Source organism: Pan paniscus, chromosome 22 (genome assembly GCF_029289425.2).
Source record: "Pan paniscus chromosome 22, NHGRI_mPanPan1-v2.0_pri, whole genome shotgun sequence".
NCBI classification, from domain to species: Eukaryota; Metazoa; Chordata; class Mammalia; order Primates; family Hominidae; genus Pan; species Pan paniscus.
The window spans coordinates 25,870,558-25,891,780 of NC_073271.2; the positions used below are offsets into that span (position 1 = coordinate 25,870,558).

The 21,223-nt window shown below is 39.1% G+C and overlaps 2 protein-coding genes across 12 annotated transcripts in view; one reads left to right on the forward strand and one right to left on the reverse strand.

Moving 5' to 3' along the window:
- Positions 1-21,223, forward strand: part of BACH1 (BTB domain and CNC homolog 1) — a 456,481-nt gene that overhangs the window by 381,846 nt on the left and 53,412 nt on the right. The gene's annotated exons all lie outside the window — the stretch shown is intronic.
- GRIK1 (glutamate ionotropic receptor kainate type subunit 1) overlaps positions 1-21,223 on the reverse strand; it is a 380,508-nt gene that overhangs the window by 143,221 nt on the left and 216,064 nt on the right. For 6 of the 11 annotated variants that reach the window (XM_003813193.7, XM_008965776.6, XM_024926993.5 and 3 more), the window contains exons 2-3: positions 13,244-13,411; positions 9,079-9,336 (exon numbers count right to left, since the gene is read on the reverse strand). In XM_003813193.7, the coding sequence (XP_003813241.1) occupies positions 9,079-9,336; positions 13,244-13,411 (426 nt within the window). The remainder of the gene's footprint in view (positions 1-9,078; positions 9,337-13,243; positions 13,412-21,223) is intronic. The other 5 variants (XM_034947852.3, XM_034947851.3, XM_055105220.3 and 2 more) reach the window with 1 other exon arrangement.

Genomic DNA, 21,223 nt, shown 5'->3' on the forward strand with positions numbered 1-21,223 from the left:
AGCATGATGAAGTCTTGTACCATCCTGCTCTGTCCACATGGGACGTGAATCATTTCATCATTGTTGTTGTTAGTCTCTTACTGTGCCTAACTTATAAATTAAACTTTATCATGGTATTATTCATACAAGTGCTATACAGACCAATATAGAAGAAGTGCTTAGGTATGTATATATAGAAATAAACATAGCAGGCTGGGCGTGGTGGCTCATGCCTGTAATCCCAGCACTTTGGGAGGCCGAGGCAGGAGGATCACGAGGTCAGGAGTTCGGGACCAGCCTGACCGACATAGTGAAACCCAGTCTCTACCAAAAATACAAAAATTAGCCGGGCGTGGTAGTGAGTGCCTGTAATCCCAGCTACTGGGGAGGCTGAAGCAGAATAATTGCTTGAACACAGGTGGTGGAGGTTGCAGTGAGCCGAGATCACACCACTGCCCTCCAGCCTGGATGACAGAGAAAGACTCCGTCTCAAAAATAAAATAAAAGAAAAAAGTAAACATAGTATATATAGGGTTCAGTACTATCCGTGGTTTCAGGCATCCGCTGGAGGTCTTGGAATGTATCCCCTTAGGATGAGTAGAGACTACTGCAGAATGTTACTCTGATCTTATCCACCCTCTGCTCAAAACTCTTCCATGGCTTCCCATTCCAGGCAGAGCACAAGCTCTTCCAGTGGTTTACAAAGTCTTGCATGACCTACAAGGGCCTCCTCTCTGACCGTCTCTTCTATCTCCCCTCCCCTCTTACTCTGATCCATCCACCCTGGCCTCCTTGCTGTTGCTCTGAGGTACCAGGCACACTCTCACCTGAGACATTAGCTGTTCTGTCTGCCTAGAACCACCTTCTCTCTCACAGAACGTGGTTCACTTCCTCAGCTCCTTGCAGCCTTTGCTCAAGCCTCATCTGTGCAATGTGACATGACCTTTAATTCTGCAAACCACATTTCTGGCTTCCAGATTCCCTTCAATCTGCTCTACTTTTTCTTTCTTCCACAGACTCACCACCGTTCAACAATTATAATCATTTTATATTGAATGAAAAAATGGTTTATTATTCCCATAGAACCTAAGTTCCTTGAAGTCAGTGGGTTCTATCTGTTTTATTCACTAATGTATTCCATATGCTTAGAACAATGCCTGGTACCAATATTTATTGGCATATCCAATAAATATTTGTGGAATGACAGACTCTGTCAGCATTAGTGAAGATGAAGAAACAGATGATCTACCAGGGTGGCATCACGATGGGACAGTGCAGTGGCAATTTGTGTTTTAGAAAAGCAATTTATCCAAAGTTGGGAACAACTTTAGGTGCCAGGGTAACCTCTTGGGTACTGCAGGAATCCTTATATCAGGACCTGCCTATGACAGGGTGTTCCAAGCCTGGGCTTGAATTCTTCTGGGTCAGGGTGTTAAATATTTTGGAGAGAAATGCAATTCATCTCTTGAGAGATCTGGTGATTAAAAGTTCATTCTTTCAGTGATGCTAAAGTTGCTTCCCTCAATCCTTCACCCACTTTGTCCATGAAAGCCCAGAGGACTAGCTAAAGCTTCTTCTATTTCATCACCCTTTAGACTCAGTCTTCAGTAGCCATTAACTTCTATGTCCTTATGTTTTTCTTTTGCAGCCTAAACATTTTAGTTCTTTTAGACTTACTCATATATTCTGTACATGAATGTTCTCAATATCCACATATTTATAATGAAGTAAGGGCTGGCGTCGTTGTGAATTTTGGGAGGTGGGCCTATCCATAGGTAAATTTTAGAACAGGAAAGTTCCTATTTGAAGCACCCTGTTTTCTTTTGCTTACATATTTTTTTGTCTAAATATTTAGCTTAATGGTGTCTATAATAAGAATTCAAGGTATTATCCTTCTCCCTACTCAATAAATAATGCTGGGATAACTTGCTAGCCATATGTAGAAGAATAAAACAGGACCCCTATCTTTCACTATATACAAAAATTAACTCAATATGAATTAAAGATTTAAGTGTAAGACCTCAAACTACAAAAATTTTGGAAGAAAACCTAAGGAATACCATTCTGTACATTGTTTTTGGCAAAGAAGTCATGACTAAGTTCTCAAGAGAAATTGCAACAAAAACAAACATTGACAAGTGGGACCCAATTAAACTAAAGAGCTTCTGCACAGCAAGAGAAATTATCAACAGAGTAAACAGACAACCCACAGAATGGGAGAAAATGTGTGCAAACTATGCATCCAACAAATGTCTCATATTCAGAATCTATAAAGAACTTAAATCAACAAACAAACAAAAAAACCAAATAACCCCATTAAAAAGTGGGCAAAAGAGGTGAACAGACACTTTTCAAAAGAAGACACACAAGTGGCCAACGAGCATATGAAAAAATGCTCATCATCACAGATCATCAGAGAAATGCAGATGAAAACTACAAGACACCATCTCACACCAGTCACAATGGATATTATTAAAAAGTCAAAAGAGACAGATGTTGGTGAGGCTGTGGTGAAAAGGGAACACCTATACACTGTTGGTGGGAGTTTAAATTAGTTCAGCCACTGTGGGAAGCAGTTTGGAGATTTCTCAAAGAACCTAAAACAGGACTGCCATTTGGCCCAGGAATCCCATTACTGGGTATATATCCAAAAGAAAATCATTCTTCCAAAAAACCCACACACTCATATGTTCATTACAGCACTATTCACAATAGCAAAGGCATGGAATCAACCTAGATGCCCATCAGTGGTGGACTGGATAAAGAAAATATGGTACATACACACCACGGAATACTATGCAGCTATAAAAAAGAATAAGCTCATGTCCTTTGCAGCAACATGGTTGCAGCTGGAGGCCGTTATCCTAAGTGAATTAACACAGGAACAGAAAACCAAATACCCATGATCTTATAAGTGAAAGCTAAACATTGGGTACATGTGGACATAAAGATGGGAAGAATAGACACTGGGGAGTACTAGAGGAGGCAGGCAAGGGCTGAAAAAGTACCTATTGGTACCTGTGCTCACTCACTGCATGGGTGACAGGATCATTCGTACTCCAAACCTCAACATCATGCAATATACCCATGCAACGACCTTCATATGTACCCTTTAATGTAAAACAAAAGTTGAAATTATTAAATATTGTCCTTTAGCTATTTACATATGCAAAGCCTCCATGATATGAAAGACTTAGTGATGGGGTTCAGCACAGTGCTACCAGGAAACAGTTATTTTGGCAGGGCCTTTGCACTGGCTGTTCCCTCTGCCTGATGTCTGAAATGCTCTCCCCCAGGTATCTACATGATTTGTTTTTTATCCTCTTTAAATTTTTACTCAAACATTGTTTTCTAGAGCACTTCCCTGGTATCCTTACGTAAAATTGTAAACCTCATCTCTACTGTCAGTCTCCCGAATACTGTTTGCTGCTTTATTTTCCTTCATAACATTTTCTACTGTCTACCATACTAAATATTTACTATATATTTTGTTCATTAGAGAAACAGACTGTGGATTCCATGAAGTCAGATATTTTTGTGTGTGGTTTATCCCCAGTACTTAGGATAATGTCTGGCAGTAAATGTCTATGAAACAAGGGAATCTATCATCTCTATCTATCTATCTATCTATCTATCTATCTATCTATCTATCTATATATCATCTATCTGTCTACCATTTATCATATATCTATTTAGCTATCTGTCAACTATATTCACTATTTATCAACTATCTATCTAATTGATCATCTACCTATCATCTATCTAATCTATCATCTACTTATTTATATATCTATCTAATCTATCATTTACCTATCAGCTATTAGGTTGGTGCAAAAATAATTGCAGTTTTTGCCACTACTTTTAATAGCAAAAACGCAATTACTTTTTTTTTTTTTTGAGTTGGAGTCTTTGTTCAGACGCCCAGGCTGGAGTGCAGTGGTGCGATCTCAGCGCACTGCAAGCTCCGCCTCCTGGGTTCATGCCATTCTCCTGCCTCAGCCTCCCGAGTAGTTGGGACTACAGGCGCCTGCCACCATGCCAGGCTAATTTTTTTTTGTATTTTTGGTACAGGTGAGGTTTCACTGTGTTAGCCAGGATGGTCTCGATCTCCTGACCTTGTGATCCACCTGCCTTGGCCTTCCAAAGTTCTGGGATTACAGGCGTGAGCCACCACGCCTGGCCGCAAAAACGCAATTACTTTTGCACCAACCTAGTATCTACCTATCATGATCTATTTTCTATCATCTATCTGTCCTCTATTAATCATTCATCATTTATCTACCTATTGTCTATCATCTACCTATCTATCATCTGTCTATTAATATCTATCATCTACCTGTCATGGTCTATTATCTATCTATTATGTATGTATCTATTTATCTATCTACCTACCTGTTTATCTCCTTGTCTGTCTGCCTGCCTGCCTATCTAATATCTAAAATAATATACACTAAGACACTATCTGTGATAGGTTTTCTGGATATTTTTGTTTATGTCCTTACACTTTTCTTCATTTTAACATTTTCTAAACAAAGCAATCTTTTTTTAAAAACTATATAAAAATAAAACTTTCAAACAACGTATTGCAGAAGCCATTTAGATCTCAGGAAAGGGCAGCCATAGTACAGAGTATGCAAATGTGTGCTGTCTTGACTATTTTCCCCAATATTTCAGAAAATATCACCTGAACCAAATGAATATAAACTTTGGGCCAGTTTAGTTAAGGACAAGTTAAAGTAGAGAAGAGAGACAGGCAAAACTATAAAGCAGGTTTTTCTTAATCGTTCACAAAATAAAAGCTAAGCAGAATAGGAGTTTTTTTGTTTTTTTTTTTATGTTTTGCCACTGAAATTTGAATTAGCACTTGCTTATTTGCTCTCTATGCTGACTGTGTAAGTAATCGCCTAACCAAGCATAAGAAAACACTTTGAAATCCCACTCTCTGTGGCATGCAATATTCAATGCTTTTGTTGTCTTTTAAGAGAGCCAAACCTAAAATGTGCTATGATTAGTTTAAAGTAAGAAACAACATTTTAAGTCATTATTAGCCATTAACACTGTTGGGGCTCAGAACATGACACCCCAAAATATGGCACCTTGGCATGCTGACTACTTTGAACTGAAAAAGACTGGCAAGTTCTCAGAAACAAGGTCTTTCTGACTTTCTCCTGACCCCCGGTATCCTACCCCTCTTAATCCACTGACGTGAGTCATAGAAAGTAGAATTTCACTTCCCCAAGTGGAACATAGAAACTAGAACTCCTCTCCCCAAAAGCAAGATATAAAATCTAGAAAGATTCTCTTTTCCCTTGAAGACTCTCACTTCATAGGGGCCCTGACCCATGCTCAGGAGGAAGGAACACTGCACAGAGAGGCTAAGAAGAATCCGAACACACAGGCCTTGCTGGGCTCTCCCCCTCAGCCTATTACCACTGATTCTACCCTTTTGTCCAATCACATTTCCACATGTTGTTCATTCTTCATGGAATCTAAGCATAGAAATAGACAGTTTTCCCTAGGTCTTTGGTCTTCATTTCTGAAGCCTCCTGAGTCATGTAAAACTTTGGTTAAACAAATTTGCTATGATTTTCTCTTGTTAACCTGTCTTTTGTTATAGGAATGTCAGTGGTGATTGTTATGATGGGTGAGGAAAGGTATCTGTTCCCCCAACACTTCTTTGAAAATTTGTTTATCCAATGAACCAGAATATCACCTGGCAAATCCCACAGAGATAATGAGACAAAGGACTGACACGTATTGATGGGGAAGCCAGGAGGGCCAGTGAGGAGGAAAGAAGGGCATGAAAACCCAGAAACCAAAACGAAGGAGTTTTGGATGTGAGCTGAACCTACTTCATATGTGTACAAAATTACAATCTTAGTTTTTAGCTCAGTTGTCTTATCTTTTAAGGCTATAGCAGAGGTGAATTAGAGCCAAAAGGCCAAACCTAGCCCAGCATGTATTTTTGCAAATAAAGGTTTATTGGAACACACTGGGTCCATTCGTTTACATATTGTCCGTGTGCTTGCTTGCTACTTTGTCAGAGTGGAGTGGTTTTGACCAAGACCCCCGTGGCCATAAAGCCTCAGCACTTGGCTCTTCACAGAAAAAGTTTGCTGATCCCTGCTCTCCAGGAATCGCTGTGGGTGCATTTCCCTGAGATTGGCTTTGAGAAGGCAGAAACTGCTGAATATGCCACACACTGCAGTTGAGGCTCAGCTTCTCAGCTCTTTTTGCTGTATGTGAAGTGATAGCCAGGTTTCCACCAGGGTCTAATGAATCATGAGGGGAGGTCAATGGGCAGCAATTTCTCATTGCCTGGGGTCACCTCTGGATGTGGGAATCAGCGACAAGTAGGTGACTAACGGGAAGGACATCCAGGAAAGAGAGAGAAGAGAGATGAGGCGAGACGAAACTTTGCTCCTCCTAAGAGTTCTCCAGAGTCTTTCGACATTTTATCTTCTAGAGGACAGAATTCTGCTTGCTAGTATTTAGCGAATTGAATTTTGTCCTTAGAGACGTGCACACTGCTCCCATTGACTTCAATGGGAGTAATGGGCCATTTGGTCCCGCGACATCTGTGTTGGCTTCAGGCTCTTTAACAAACTCCTAAAGAAATCCCAATAAAGTGCTCTTTAATGGGTACTTAATTCTGGTGTAGGGGCGGGTGCTAAGCACACCTAAGTCCTTTCTTTTCCTTTAGGTTTACTAAGTTTCCTCCTTTTTATGGTGTGATAATTACTAAAGGCAAGAACCCTGAGTCAAGCAGTATAAAACCCACTCACAGTCACAAGGCTTGTGCTTTTATTGATCTCAGTTGGCCTGTTTATTCTCTGGGTTCCAATTTAATGGCTCAATTGATTATTCATTTACATTTTTAATGTCTTTGTGGGCAAAAATCATTTTAACTTGAATCATCTCTCAATGGGCGACATACGAAATCATTTTGGATTGTAAATTTCAACAAGTATCTATTGAGTCACTGAGCACAGGTGAACTTGACAAAGATGAAAAGGACATTTCAGTTTCTTGTAGAAGATGATGGAAATGATAGTTTGGTGTTTGCTTTGAAAAATGGATGTCACATATGTGTGGCTCACCTGACATCACAGAGTGGTTAGAATATCAAGTTTTCTGTCATTTACTTACTAATTATATTTTGTCTAAATACAATTTGAAATCTACAATGCCTACGTCTTTAGTTGAACTCTTTCTTAAATTAAATCCACGAGTTTCAATATTATTCATTGGTATGTTTTCCTTTTAGATGGTCCAGCTTTGCTGTAGAAATGGTGAGAGATGATTATACTACAGAGTTCACAACATAATGAGATATAGCTTGATTTTAGGAGCTCACAAAATTTCATGTTTAGCAAAAGTAGGCAACATGCAAGATCTAACCACACTTATGTTTAAAACATGATATTCTTTTTCAAAGCCCTTTAAAATATGCGTGTGGATTTGATTAGATAATGATTTATTCCTTCACAGCAAGCAGGTAAAGTTCTAAAAATATGGCTGCTTGTAGCTTATTCTTCTTGATAGGACTGTTTCGAATACAATACTTATAAAATATATACCCACTCACTTAGAATCTTCAATTCTTTCTAAAATGAGATGAGGCACAAGAAAATACATAAGTGCATATTTCCAACCACACTTGTCACTTTTATCTGACTATATAAAATGGAACCAGAGTTTAACATCAAAGAGGTGGCACATATTCATCCTTTGAGGAATAGTAACTGCTAGTGCTTGGCGAAAGGGGCAGTGAAAAGCGAAATCGTATTGCAAAGTTTGACACTGTTTCACTTTACTAACTTTCACTTGTAATTTTCATAATCTTATTACAAAATGTGTAGATCAAGGAAAGCAACTCATTTCAACTCTTGGAGAAAAAAAATTCAGACAATCAATGGTATTATTCTATCCATGTGGAATTACTAAACTGTTTCCTCTATGTCAGGTTTACGACAGGTAGCAGATTATAAACATAAATAAGATAAAATTAGGATGCTTAGAAATTTCCAGTCTTACAGACATGTAAACAGATATTTGAAATATAACTTGGGATTCAGTGCTTTTGCTTCCAAAGTGCTAGTGAACCCTCTGGTGGTCTCAGAGAGCTTTAAGGAAGAGGGAAATTTGCGCGCGGTCGTGGAGAATGAGGGAGTTCACCACCGTGAAGGTCGTGCAAAGGATCATCCGAAGTGAGGTGCCAGCCTCAGAAAACAGGAGTCAGGAGAACATGGGGATATTGAAGAAATGATAGACTCTTCATCATAACTCATGTGAGAGTACAGGCAGTGAGGGAAGCTAGTGCCTGGGTTAATGAAAATGAAAATGGCTGGATGATGAAGAATTTTGAATTAGAAGAAATTCAACTTTATTATGTGGACAATGGAGGGTCACTGCCTGACTTTAAATAAAAAGGGGCCTGAACTCCGAAAAATTCTGGACAATAAGCAGAAAGCAGAGGGGGTGGTGCCAGTAAAAGAAAGTTCAAGTAGGGGCGGGTCAGAGATAGTGGCTTATGAGGACTGGACTCCAAGCAGGCATATTTCCATCCTGCACCCTGAACAAGCACATGGAGCAAGCTTTATTAAGCACTCATCAATGGGGATTCATAGTCCCTTTCCCATGACATAATCCACTCTATTGGTACAACCTCTCAATGAATTCCTCTTTGTTAACTTACGTTAGAAACTTTTCTAAACATTTACATAGCTACTTATCAAGTTGGAATCATATTCCATGGTCATTTTCAATTGTGGTCATAGTCTTATTAGAGCTGGAAAAATGAAAATACATGTTTAATATTGTGATTGGATTATAACATATACTGATAAGGTGATATTTCTTTTTAAAAAAAGTTCCCATATATTTGATGATAAAAGGATTGTTAGAAAGGATCAACAAACAAAAAGAAATGTGAATTATATACACATGCATTATTAAATTACTTCAGAATATTCAGTTAGCTTTATATAAAAGAGCATTTTTTATGCTCCATCTGATGAGTTTAATGCCCATTTGATACTTTCGTTCTGTTTGTTCAGAGCAGACATGGTCAGGTGAGGTCTTGTGTGAGTCCCATACCTGTGCTGTCTTCATACACCACGGTCACTGTTTTCCAGTTGTAATAGAGGACCAGATCCAGGATCGCCCTGCTGATAGCTGCATAATCTGGGTAAAGGTTGATGTAAAACAAATCTTTGTTGTCCACCGAGGGGTGTTTCCAGCGGGTCTGTATGTGTGGAACTTCGAGAGCATTGCAAATAGACTGCACAGCACTGACGGAGGAGCTATGGGAAGGGCCAAAGAGAGCAGCCACACCAAGAGCCAGCTGGTCACATGCTGATGCCCAAGGACAAGGAGAGGATGGGGAGGGAGGGCAGGGAAAGGGGGAGAGAAAAAGAGAGTTCTATGAGTTTAATTTTTTCTTTCATGATTCCTCTTTTTAATGCAACTATTGAAAAATCTTTTACAATCCCTGTCTGCATATTGAGGAAATACGGTTGGTCCAACTTCCAACTTTCTTGAGCTGCTAATATACTGATAGATGTAAACTTAGAACTGATTAGCAATATACCACAAGGCCAACTCCCTGCTGGTCTCACTTTATTACCTTTAATCAGATGGAGTCTAAATCCCTTGCTTGGTATGGTGTTACCTGAAAGCACTCCTAGTTACCAACAAGCCCTTTGCCAAATGAGCGTTGTATGAATTAAGTTCTGTCATGCAGCAGGGTGGCATTGAAAATATTAATGTGGTTATAAAATTAATGTAGAACCTCTGGGTAACTACAAAGTGCTTTAGCTCCTATCTTTCCAAAACTCAGAAAGAAGTTCCAGGTTAATGAAATACTGCTAAAGAATGTTCATAAGCAGTGCTGATGTCTAATTAATTTTCAAATAATGAAATAGCATAGCTTAAAGGGATCTCAGAAGACATTTTGTCCAACCCACTCATTTCATAGACAATGAAGAGAGTCATGGCCACTGGACAGGAGCTTTAGCTCAACATCAGGCCTCTTTCTACCCCAGTGTCAGCTGACAGGTAGCCTAAATAAGTCAAGTCAATATCTATTGAAAAATTTAGTTGTAACATAAATGTATTTTTCTCATTATAAGAATATAAGCACTCACTGAGAGAATTTAGAATATTTAAAATTAGGGATAAAAAGGCTCTGGGATTCATCCTATGATTTTGGAATAATATCTATTAATATTTGGGAAAATTAGAATCATTATATAAATACAGTTTGACATATTACTTTCTTTAACACTATAGCATGTCTTTTTCTCAAGTCCTTACAAATTCTCCTAAAGCATATTTTTAGTGTCTGTAGAATAGACCATTTCATAGGTGTGTCATCATTAATTTAAGCATTCCTATAATATTAAACATTTGGCTCATGCCTGTAATCCCAGCACTTTGGGAGGCTGAGACAGGCAGATCACTTGAGGTCAGGAGTTCGAGACCTGCCTGGCCATCATGGTGAAACCCCATCTCTAATAAAAATACAAAAATTAGCCAGGTGTGTTGGTGTGCACCTGTCGTCCCAACTACTTGGGTGGCTGAGGCACGAGAATTGCTTGAACCCGGGAGGCAGAGATTGCAGTGAACTGAGATAGCACCACAGAACTCCAGCTGGGATGACAGAGCGAGACTCTGTTTCAAAAAGCAAACAAACAAACATCCCCCAAAACATTTAAGCTGCTCCTAATCTTTGGCTATTATAAATAATATTATGGCACTTACCTTAGCTCTTATATTTTTCTCTGCATCTTGTGCTACTTTCTAAGAGCAGATTTCCAGAAGTTAAGTTACCAGTTATAATTAAGGGGTATAGATAGTTTGAAGTCACTTGAAACATATTAACCAAATTCCCTTCCGGAAAGGTTGGGGCAGTTTGCCCTCTACAACCATGTAAAATAGTGCCTATTAATCTTATGTTGGTAGGAATTAAATAAGAGCTTAAACACACTTTCAAATTTATATTTTAATTCTGCAAATTTAGAACTGTCATCAGATAATTAAATATCAAATTAGCTAAATTAATATATAAAATTGTATTGAATATTAATATCATTCTACAAATAAAAATAGTTTGAAAAATGATATGGCTCTGTAGTTACCTGACTTAATTCAGACAGAATAACTGATACAACTTTGACAGCCATATTGCAGGTATCTAAGGAACGGCAAATGTTTACAAGAAAAATTTTCTGCTACTCTGCTCTTTGGTAGTGAACTACTGCATTAACTACGAAGATGTACAGTTTTGTCCATTATGTGCTGGAAGTGTAAACTGTCATTGTCTTCAGAAGCTTATTTTCTGGTTAGGTTTTCATTATTTAGCCAGATAAAAGGAGAGTATGGGAGTGTGTGAACTCCAGCATGTGGAGCTGGATAGTGTTGTTCTATCCAGCATAAGCAATGGATTGAGATTCCTGTTAATATTTAGCTCTGGGGTACTAATATTATTTGACAGAAAATCAATCCTTTTGAATTCTGTTTGCCAGCAAATTACCAGTTTTAAGAAGCTCTGGGGGTGTTTAACTGACAAGTATGCCAGGTACTTCAGACCACAGGAAAGCTTTCGATTTTTATGTGGCTAGAGTTCCATTGCTAAATGTGGTTGGCTTTCTACAGTATTTGCTCCACAATGTGTAGGAGTGTTTGTGTCTGTTTGCATAGGTGTATGTGTGTAAGAGAGAGCGATGAGAGAAAGAAAAGTGATAGATCTATCTCTACATTATAGAGATAATTTATGTGAGGATAGCTTGGAAACTTTAAAATGCTGTATAAGTATATAGTTTTATTATTTGTCCATAGACAATTTTGACCCATATGATATCTCAAAGTCTACCCATTTTTAAAAAGAAAATATCTTTATACTTAAGTCATGCCATAGATATAAAAATATTATGTTGTTAATTTTTTTTGTTTTGTTTTTGAGACGGAGTCTCGCTCTGTCACCCAGGCTGGAGTGCAGTGGTGCAATCTTGGCTTACTGCAATCTCTACTTCCCGGGTTCACACTATTCTCCTGCCTCAGCCTGTGGTAGCTGGGACCACAGGCACCTGCCACCATGCCCGGCTACTTTTTTTTGTATTTTTAGTAGAGACAGGGTTTCACCATGTTAGACAGGATGGTCTCGATCTCCTGACCTCATGATCCACCTGCCTCGGCCACCCAAAGTGCTGGGATTACCGGCATGAGCCACTGCGCCCTGCTATGTTGTTAATTTTTTATCTGTGCTCCTAAGAAAATAAGTTTTATATTTTGTTTGCAAAGAACACTAGAATTCTTGCAGGAGGCTGTATCAGGTGGACACAACCTATGATCTAACTAGATTAATTCTACATGGAAACAACCAGCATTTAGTAACCTGGAAATCAGCATAAACATGGTGTTCATTTTGTTTCCTTATTTGTGTGTATTTAGTAGGCAAGGATTCCTCTCTGAGGCAAAGAACCCCTCCTAATCTGGGGTGATGTGTAGCCTTTGTTTCCACATAAACACATTTATTTAGTGACTAGATAGTGTCCCTGTTAGAGGCCAACCCTCAACTATGTGATCTTACTTCAAAGACTTGTCCTAATATTGTCTAGAAGATGTCTAAGCAAGCCCCACAATTCCGAATGAATCTTTCTGTGAGAGAAACCTTGCAGCCAACATATGAATTAGATTACTTTTTAGGCTAGGCACTTGGCTTCAGTTCAGAAGAAAAAGAGGATCGGATGTAGACATTGCTCTCACAGGTTTAATCTTCATATTTCTATGATTTTGTGGAAAAGAGTAAAAAAATGTTGAGAGGATGCTAGGTAAACTCAGTAGTTTACAACCTGTTAAAATTCAGGGTGTGAGTTATGTGTGTCCTGGGCATTTCCACATGCTCAGTGGATTGACCTTCCATGTTTTATTTGACTGCACCGCACGATTTCATGGTGGTATCTCAGCTTCAGGAAGGAAAAACAGATCAAGCTTGACATTTTCCATTCACAGCTGAACTAGTTAATCATAGAGTGGAGGGCACTGAAGGGTAAGCTCATCAGAAAGGCCCAGAAAACAGTGCTTGGCAACGTCCATTAGGTTAGTTCAGATTGCATTGATCAGTGACATCGAAGACCCAGATTTCCCGCGACCCATTTGCACAAAGATGCCCGCTTTAAAAGAGGGCAGGTAGCAAAAAGAAGGTGACTTGGAGAGCAGACATATCACCCAAAGAAGCTTTTAAAAGTGGGAAAATAGTTACCTCTCCGCGAGGCTTCAAAACTATCAAAAAGGTTAATTCTCTGGATGTCATAGGTTAATGTGGTGTTAGGCATCAGGGTTCGGTTTCTGTTAATGCTGGTGACTGCAAACTTGAAAGCTAATTCTTCAACATTAACAGGCTCATTTTCCACTGTTTCAAAAATCCCTCCTGCAGAAGCAAAAGAGATGCATGAGAAGCGTTAGTCACATGGTTCACATGTAATTTTTTTTTTTTTTTGAGACAGAGTCTCGCTCTGTCACCCAGACTGGAGTGCAATGGCACAATCTCAGCTCACTGCAACCTCCGCCTCTGGGTTCAAGCGATTCTCCTGCCTCAGCCTCCCGAGTAGCTAGGATTACTTGTGCGCACTACCATGCCCGGCTAATTATTATATTATTAGTAGAGATGGGGTTTCACCATGTTGGCCAGGCTGGTCTCGAACTCCTGACCTCAGGTGATCCACCCGCCTCGGCCTCCTAAAGTTCTGGGATTACAAGCATGAACCACCACACCCGGCCAGTAAAAAGAAGAATGTACATATACAAATAAGAGACCCCAAATGATAAATAGAGTAATAGAGCAGATCCCAAATCCCGGGCTAAAAGTGAAGTTTATCAGCATGTGCCACATGCAGATAAATAGGACTAACTGCATATGTATGCTTAAGATTTTAAATCCAGTGTTGGACTGTATACCATCTCTCACATGGCAAATATGTTCCAAACATTTAGTGGTATAAAAGTGTAACTGATAATATGGCAGAGAACGATTTTCTGTGATGTGGACAAGAATTGCACCGTGCTTGATCTAAACATAATTTGAGCTGTATCCTTGTAGGACCATTCTTCTTTAGAATGAAGATCTTTCTATTCAGAAGCCTACATTCCAGACTCTAAGGGGATCATGCAGAGTTGATGGGATCAAAATGACACATACATACTGTTAGATTTTTCAAGATAAAAATGTCCTTTTTTGTGCTTCATGGCTCAGAATTCTGAGATCATATTCTAGTACTTTCCAAAGTGCATGAGAATATTCAAAGAACTGGTTTTTTTTCTTTCTTTTCTTTTTTTCTTTCTTTCTTTTCCTTTTTGTTTTTAGAAACTGTTTAGTCCAAAGCAAACCTGCATCTGGTAACTGAAGAAATATGTCCCTTCATTGAGCAAGTGCACATGTTCTAGGTAGGCTCTGGTGTCTTAAACAGGAGGATCTCACTGCAAGTAACAGTACAAAATGTTAGTGCTTAAAGCCTCATCAGAGAATGTAGCTCTGATTTTGCTTGAGACATTGATGTTTGACAGAAACAATGTAAGTGTTGTTAACTGTACAGTTCTTAGATGTTTTCTGAGAGACGTCCTAGGATTATTAATAGACACAGGGCCTACAGTGGAAGCTTTCTTAACCCATCTCCATTTAAGTTACTCCTTGATTGACCAATACTCCTCATTTCTTTTGAAAGTACATGTTAACTGATGCTCATGGAATGCTAAACACTTGTAACTTGCAGGCTGACATATCTATATCTATATCGATATCTATCTATCTATCTATCTATCTATCTATCTATCTATCTATCTATCTATATTTTTTGAGATGGAGTCTTGCTCTGTCGCCCAGGCTGGAGGGCAGTGGTGCAATCTTGGCTCATTGCAACCTCCGTCTCCCAGGTTCAAGCAATTCTCCTGCCTCAGCTAACTGAGTAGCTGGGATTACAGGCGTGCACCACCATGACTGGCTAATTTTTGTATTTTTAGTAGATATGGAGATTCACCATATTGGCCAGGCTGGTCTCAAACTCCTGACCTCGTGATCTGCCTGCCTCAGCCTCCCAAAGTGATGGGATTACAGGCATGAGCCACCGTGCCCGGCCCAGGCTGCTATTTTTTATCTACTCTCACGATTGAGTGATCCCTTACCAAAAGTCAGTTGTAGGTTTTACCTAACTTGTCTATGCTAGGTTGATTTACAAGTGCTCTCAGTTCTCTCTCCATTCAAAGGGGGAAAAAAAATAATATAGAAAAAGTCTGAAACGAAAATCACAAATACGCATCATGTGCATCATTTATGTGCATTTTTTGTTAGAAAGGGAACTCCAATGGACAGACTGTAATTCAAAGAAATTACCCTGATCCTACTTTGAAAAAAATGCAATAAACAAATACACATCTGTAATGTTCCTGCTGAAATGACTTTATTAAATAACTAACTACAGTGTTGGGTTGTGAAAGCTAAGATGGTTTATAGTGAATTATTTTGGCTCCTTTTGGAAATATTTCGGGCTTTTGTAGACTGATAATATGGGACATTCAGGTATAGATAATTTCCCTGGTTTCTGAGAAATCATAGTTGAAAATTGTATGACAATACACCTACTATGTACCCACAAAAACTGAAATTAAAAGAAGGAAAATTACATGACAGAGTTATTTGGTAATGTTAACCTTTACCTAAGGAGCCATTTAAGACCTTTATTTGAAATGAACGTAAGGAAAAATGTTGCTGTTCAAGTGAATTTGTGTTTTACTTTTGTCAGACAATGGTAGGGAGAGACTCTGGAGTTGATTTTCAGTTTCTCTCAGAACTGTTGGTGGATGCTCAACAGTGAGGTGACAAGATGATGCAAAAGACACTTGGTCACCAGAAGGTGGACATAAGTCCGTCTTACTGCCACCATCTAGGTGACCCATACAGAGGGCTGCCTGGTGATAGGGCTTCCACAGTAATTATTAACAATGACTTGTTTACTTGTCTATCTCCTCAGCCCCACAGGGAGAGCCCACATGTAGAGAGACTGTGTCTTACTCAGAATCAGCATCCTTGGGGAGACCAAGGCATCTTTAGGACGTTCAGGCTGCAGGTATTTAGGGGAAAGTCAATCACTGGCATGGATGTGAGCACCATTAATCTGTGCAGGGTAGGCTGCTTGGAGGAAACAAATACCTGAATAGGAAACAGAAATTCTGAATTTTGAAACCTGATCTACCTACTTCCTCTTTGAGAAGGATTCTTAAGTATCAGAAAGAAAATTATTATGAAATAGCTCTTTTACATATGTTTAATTACACTTTATAACATTCAAGGCAGGAGGGTTTTTTTTCCATTTTTATAAATGAAAAAGTGAACAAGAAGATTACACATTACATCATGCTTATTCAAAGTCACAGTCTTGTCTGGGACTGACTCAGTTGTCCGAATGTCCAAAAAATGTAAATGTTTTCATTTCATCAAGTTATTTCTGTTGTTCTTTGTCTCATACATGTGAGCTAATAGTGTTGTCTTGCTTCCCTTGGAGAATTGCTCTATAAAGCAAATGAGAAAATGTAATCAAAGTGCCCTGAAAACTCAAAAATTCCCTAGAAATAAGTTTTTTTTATTATCGTACCTGGATAATGGAAATAAAAAGAGGAGTTGGCACCAACTGGTGAACTGACTACTTGCCTCAAAATTATTCTTTTGCTATGTAGTTGTCTATCACATAAAGCCAAATGAACCTGGGTTTAAGGGAATTACAAGTGTTTTCATTATGTGCTTGGGTAGTGTGTAGGTGAACTGTTTTGTCACTTTCAGAGCAATTTTTTTTTCATTTTTTCATCAAACAGGCATTATGAATGGTGTCATTAGCTCAAGACCCCATCACACTCTCTTTCTCCAAGAGAGGGTTGCTGATAAATGCGAAAAATCTACTGTGGTATGAGGTAAATAGAAAGCTGGAGATGTACCAAAAAAGTGAGATCTGACAGAAACAGGAGAAAGTTATTAATAGGAGCCAGACCATTACCTCACATGTGGGCAGACTGTTTAACGATCAGCCATTTCCTCCCTCCTTCTCCTCCCCATAGCTTCAGATACAACAAAATGAGATGTAGAGTCTTTAATAAGCAGAATAAAGGGGCACACACATTGGGGCCCTTGCATAATTTCCTCCTTCGGTCTTTCCTTCTCTCCTTCTTGTTCTCTCTTTCCCTCTCTTTTTTTCCTTTCTTTTCCTTTCCTTTCTCTTTTCTTTCTTTCTTTCTCTCTCTCTTTCTTTCTCTTTCTTTTTTCTTTTTTCCTTCCTTTCTCTCTTTCTTTCTTTCCTTCTTTCTTTCCTTCTCTCTTTCTTTCTCTCTCTCTGTCTCCCTCCCTTCCTCCATTCCTCCCTTCCTCCCTTTTTACTTCTTTTGTATAATAATTGTGAGTGTGAGCTGTCAATGAGACGTCTGAAGGCTTTAGGGGTCTTCATGTTGTGAACCTCTGGCCTCATTCATTTGGAGGCCCATTGGTTTGAGACAAGAAATCCCTACCTTGTTCATCCCTCTGTTCCTCTTCCTCTCTCTGTCTCTCATTTGAGCTTAGCTGACTTCTACTCCTAACAATGCTGTGGACCATGGAAGGGTTAGGAAATTGAAATAAAAATGTAGCTTAGGCTCAAGGAAGAGAGGCAAAGTTGTCCCCTCCCCTTATATTTTTGAAATTTCCCAAGCCAGGGCAGTGGGTGAAGGGAGAAAGCAGGACTGAGAGCTCAGGATGAAGAACAAGCTTTTTCATTCTTCTATAATTCTTGAGAGAAGTAGTGCATGACAGATGGAACACAGGAGGGTGAGAAACCTCAAAATCAGCAGGCCTGGGTTGTCCATGTTCTCTTTCATTGCTCGTGTGTACCTGAAGCATGAGAAGCATTGTTAAACTATTTTTTTGTCATGTCTATGTCGTAGATCAGTTTGAGTGAGTACAGATCACCTGCCAGTCTTTATAGACTGGAAATGGTTGGGCAGTAATCCTTTGTCTGATCATCATTAGGAAGCTTGATCAACGGTCAAGGTGCATGCTTAATATCCACCTCCCCAGCCTCTTCTCCACCTCACCCACCATTGTCGAAGCAAAGGGTTGGAAAGTGAAAGAAGTTGGGCTTTTTCTTTGAGTAATGAGTCTGTCTTATGTGAATATTTGTGCCATTTAAAATGATAAGGGTAAAATCATACTGCTTGTAAACACCAGAATAGATAAGAATTCTGAAAAATTAATGCTTTTTTATTAATACACGTTCATATTTAGGATTTACTTATGAGGACTTTGTCCTGATTGCTCCCACTGTACTTTTCTGGGAAGCATAGATGTTGGTACAAATAATGCTGATGCTAAACTGGTCTGTCCTTCATACTCTGTGTTCCCTCACCTGAGACAAGGTGCCACATATGGTCACTAAACAAAGGGTATGAGACAATAATGCCTGTGCCTACATTCTGGAGTAGCTTTGAAACTCAGAAGCGACTTGCTTTCTTGGTAAGTCACTGTTATGGACTGAATTGCATCCTCCCTCAAATTTATATGTTGCAGGCCTCACCTCTGGATCCTCAAAATGTGACTGTATTTAGAAATAGTGTCTTTAAAACAGTGACTAGGCCTAGTCAAACAAGGCTACAAGGGAGTTGAGGGTAACATCAGGTTTTTGGCTTGAAATTGCCATTGACCAAGATGAGGAACGATGCAGGAGGTACTTGACTTGGGACGTGATTCTTTTGTGGTGCCTATTAGAAGTCCAAGTGAAGCCATCATCCTTAGCAAACTGATGCAGGAACAGAAAACCAAAGACCACGTGGACTTTTTTTTTAAAAAAACTTCCATTTTAAGTTCAGGGGTACATGCACAGTTTTGTACATAGGTAAATATGTGTCATGGGGGGTTGCTGTGCAGATAATTTCATCACGCAAGTATTAAGCCTAGTACCCATTAGTTATTTTTCTTGATCCTCTCCCTCCTCCCACCCTTTGTCCTCCAATAGGCCCCAATGTGTGTTGTTCCCCTCTATGTGTCCATGTGTTCCCATCATTTGGCTCCCACTTAAATTCTAAGATTCCCTTAGATAAATGCTGTCTTCCTCACTCAGCTTTCCTATTTTTGTTTTATCTTTGGAGCTCAAAACATTCTTGGTAAATATCCCATGCTAGATGGATTTGGATGGGAAGCAGGTGTTTCTTGACCTGATGGAAAGTGAATGGACAGAAGAGATTGGATTTTTACCTTTCAGAAAGTCCCAGCCAAGAACAGAGCTGTGGTTAAGGACAAGGACAGCTTCAACTGGAAACTGGCTCTAATTCAGCCTGCTATAAGTGTCTTCAGGTATTAGTATCCTTTAGAGGGGGAGAATGGGGTTTGATGTCACCATTGAGACAATAACCACATCCAGACTCACTCTTTGATGCCTTAAAGAGATTTGCATTAATTCACTAGGAATGGCCTTTGAGGAATAAGAAAATATGGAGCAAGGAATTATGGATGTACTTCAGAGGGTAGCTAGTAAGAGAAAGGCCGCGGATTATGGGCAGTTTAGTAAATACTATTAGTAATTTTCCTTCATAAATTTGAGTTGCACTATAAACTACCCAAAGCCAAAGTTACTCTTATTCCAGTGTTATTCAACACTCAGTTCAACTCATAAAACATTACTAGCCATCTATTAATATCTAAGACTATGCTAGGAGGAGTGGAAAATACAAAGATGAAAGATGCTTGGTTCCTGCCCTCAGCAGAGCTTCCAGTCTTTTGGGATATGCTGCATTACTGGTGTAGAGTACAGAAAAAGAAAGTAGGTATAGTAGTCAATTATTCTATCAATAAAGCAAAAAGCCTGCTTTTTGTCTCCTCCTATGTGGAATCTTTCCTGATTCCTCCAGCCAAAGGTGAACTCTCCCTTTCTTTTGGTAACATAAAATCTACTACATATTTCAAGGAATTTATTTTGGTGTAAAATAAGCCTACATCCTGCTCTGCCTGTTCCTTGAAGATCAGGACAGATGTTTATTGAAATGTGCCTTCTCCTTCAGAGCTAAATGCAGTGATTTGGTCGTAGTATGTTGTCCCCAGTAAATGGTCCTTCAGTTGAACTTACTCTCCTTCTTGTGCCTGAACACTATGCCTCACAAAGTAGTTTGTTCTGCCAAGAGAGAGGCCTTTGAGATACGTAGGAAAGATGGAGGGTGGTTATTGAGGTCTGTAGTGAGACTGCCTGACTTTTTCCATTACTGCCTTTTTAGCAGTGATTTCTCACTCTCTCCCAACAATCACGGCCCATTGTCCCCAGGCACTTTCAAAGCATACTTTTCATCAGGCTGCCAGCCCCTTAACATCATGAAGGTATGGCTCTTCTCCTGTTCAACAGCAGATTTCAGGCAAGAACCAGGAATATTGCCAAAAATTCATGCCAAACTTTTATTCTTATGAAAGTCTGTGATCACTTTAATGTCTCTTGACAGCAGTTATAGTTTTAGCTTTTAACATCTCATTTAAATGACTCATATTCATGCTGAAGAGCTCATGATTCTATTTATCTCCTTATTAATTAAAAGAAGGGAATAAGACAAGTTCACAACCTGTGGTTCCAGGGAAGCTATATTATGTGTTGCATCCCTATTTTCTAGTTTTCTTCTTCTGTATTTCTGTTGTTTCTCAACCTGAAATTTCTTGCTGAGAAGAAGATATTGCTGTTAAAGATTAGAACTGATGTTTGAAGCCAAAATAAATGGAGGCTCACAGCTCCCACAGAGCAGTATATACCGATGTGTGTGCATATATGTTGCCCATGAGATCTTATACATAGAGAATTCAGTGGTCAAATATGCTTGGGAGGCACTGCTTCATTTCATCCTTCTTAAAAATTCACACTACACAATAACATTTGTCTCTCAGAAGTCCTGCAGCAAAGAAAACAATTTGAGTGTTTAACTCAGTATCCCCCAAATTCATTTGATGATAGGACAGTTTTCCTTGTAACCGTGACATGCAGTGGAATTGTTGTCTTAAGAAACACTTTTTGAAAAGTTTGATCCGTAGATCTACTCTCTTTGGGACTGACTAAAATAATTTGCAGTCTTAAATATTGTTCTTGTGCTAATTTAATGAAAAGTTAGACATCAGGTTCTTGATCAGAAATAAAACCTCTAATTATGACACTACTTTTTATCTAATTCATATCAGATTTATACCATCAAATCTTACCTCATC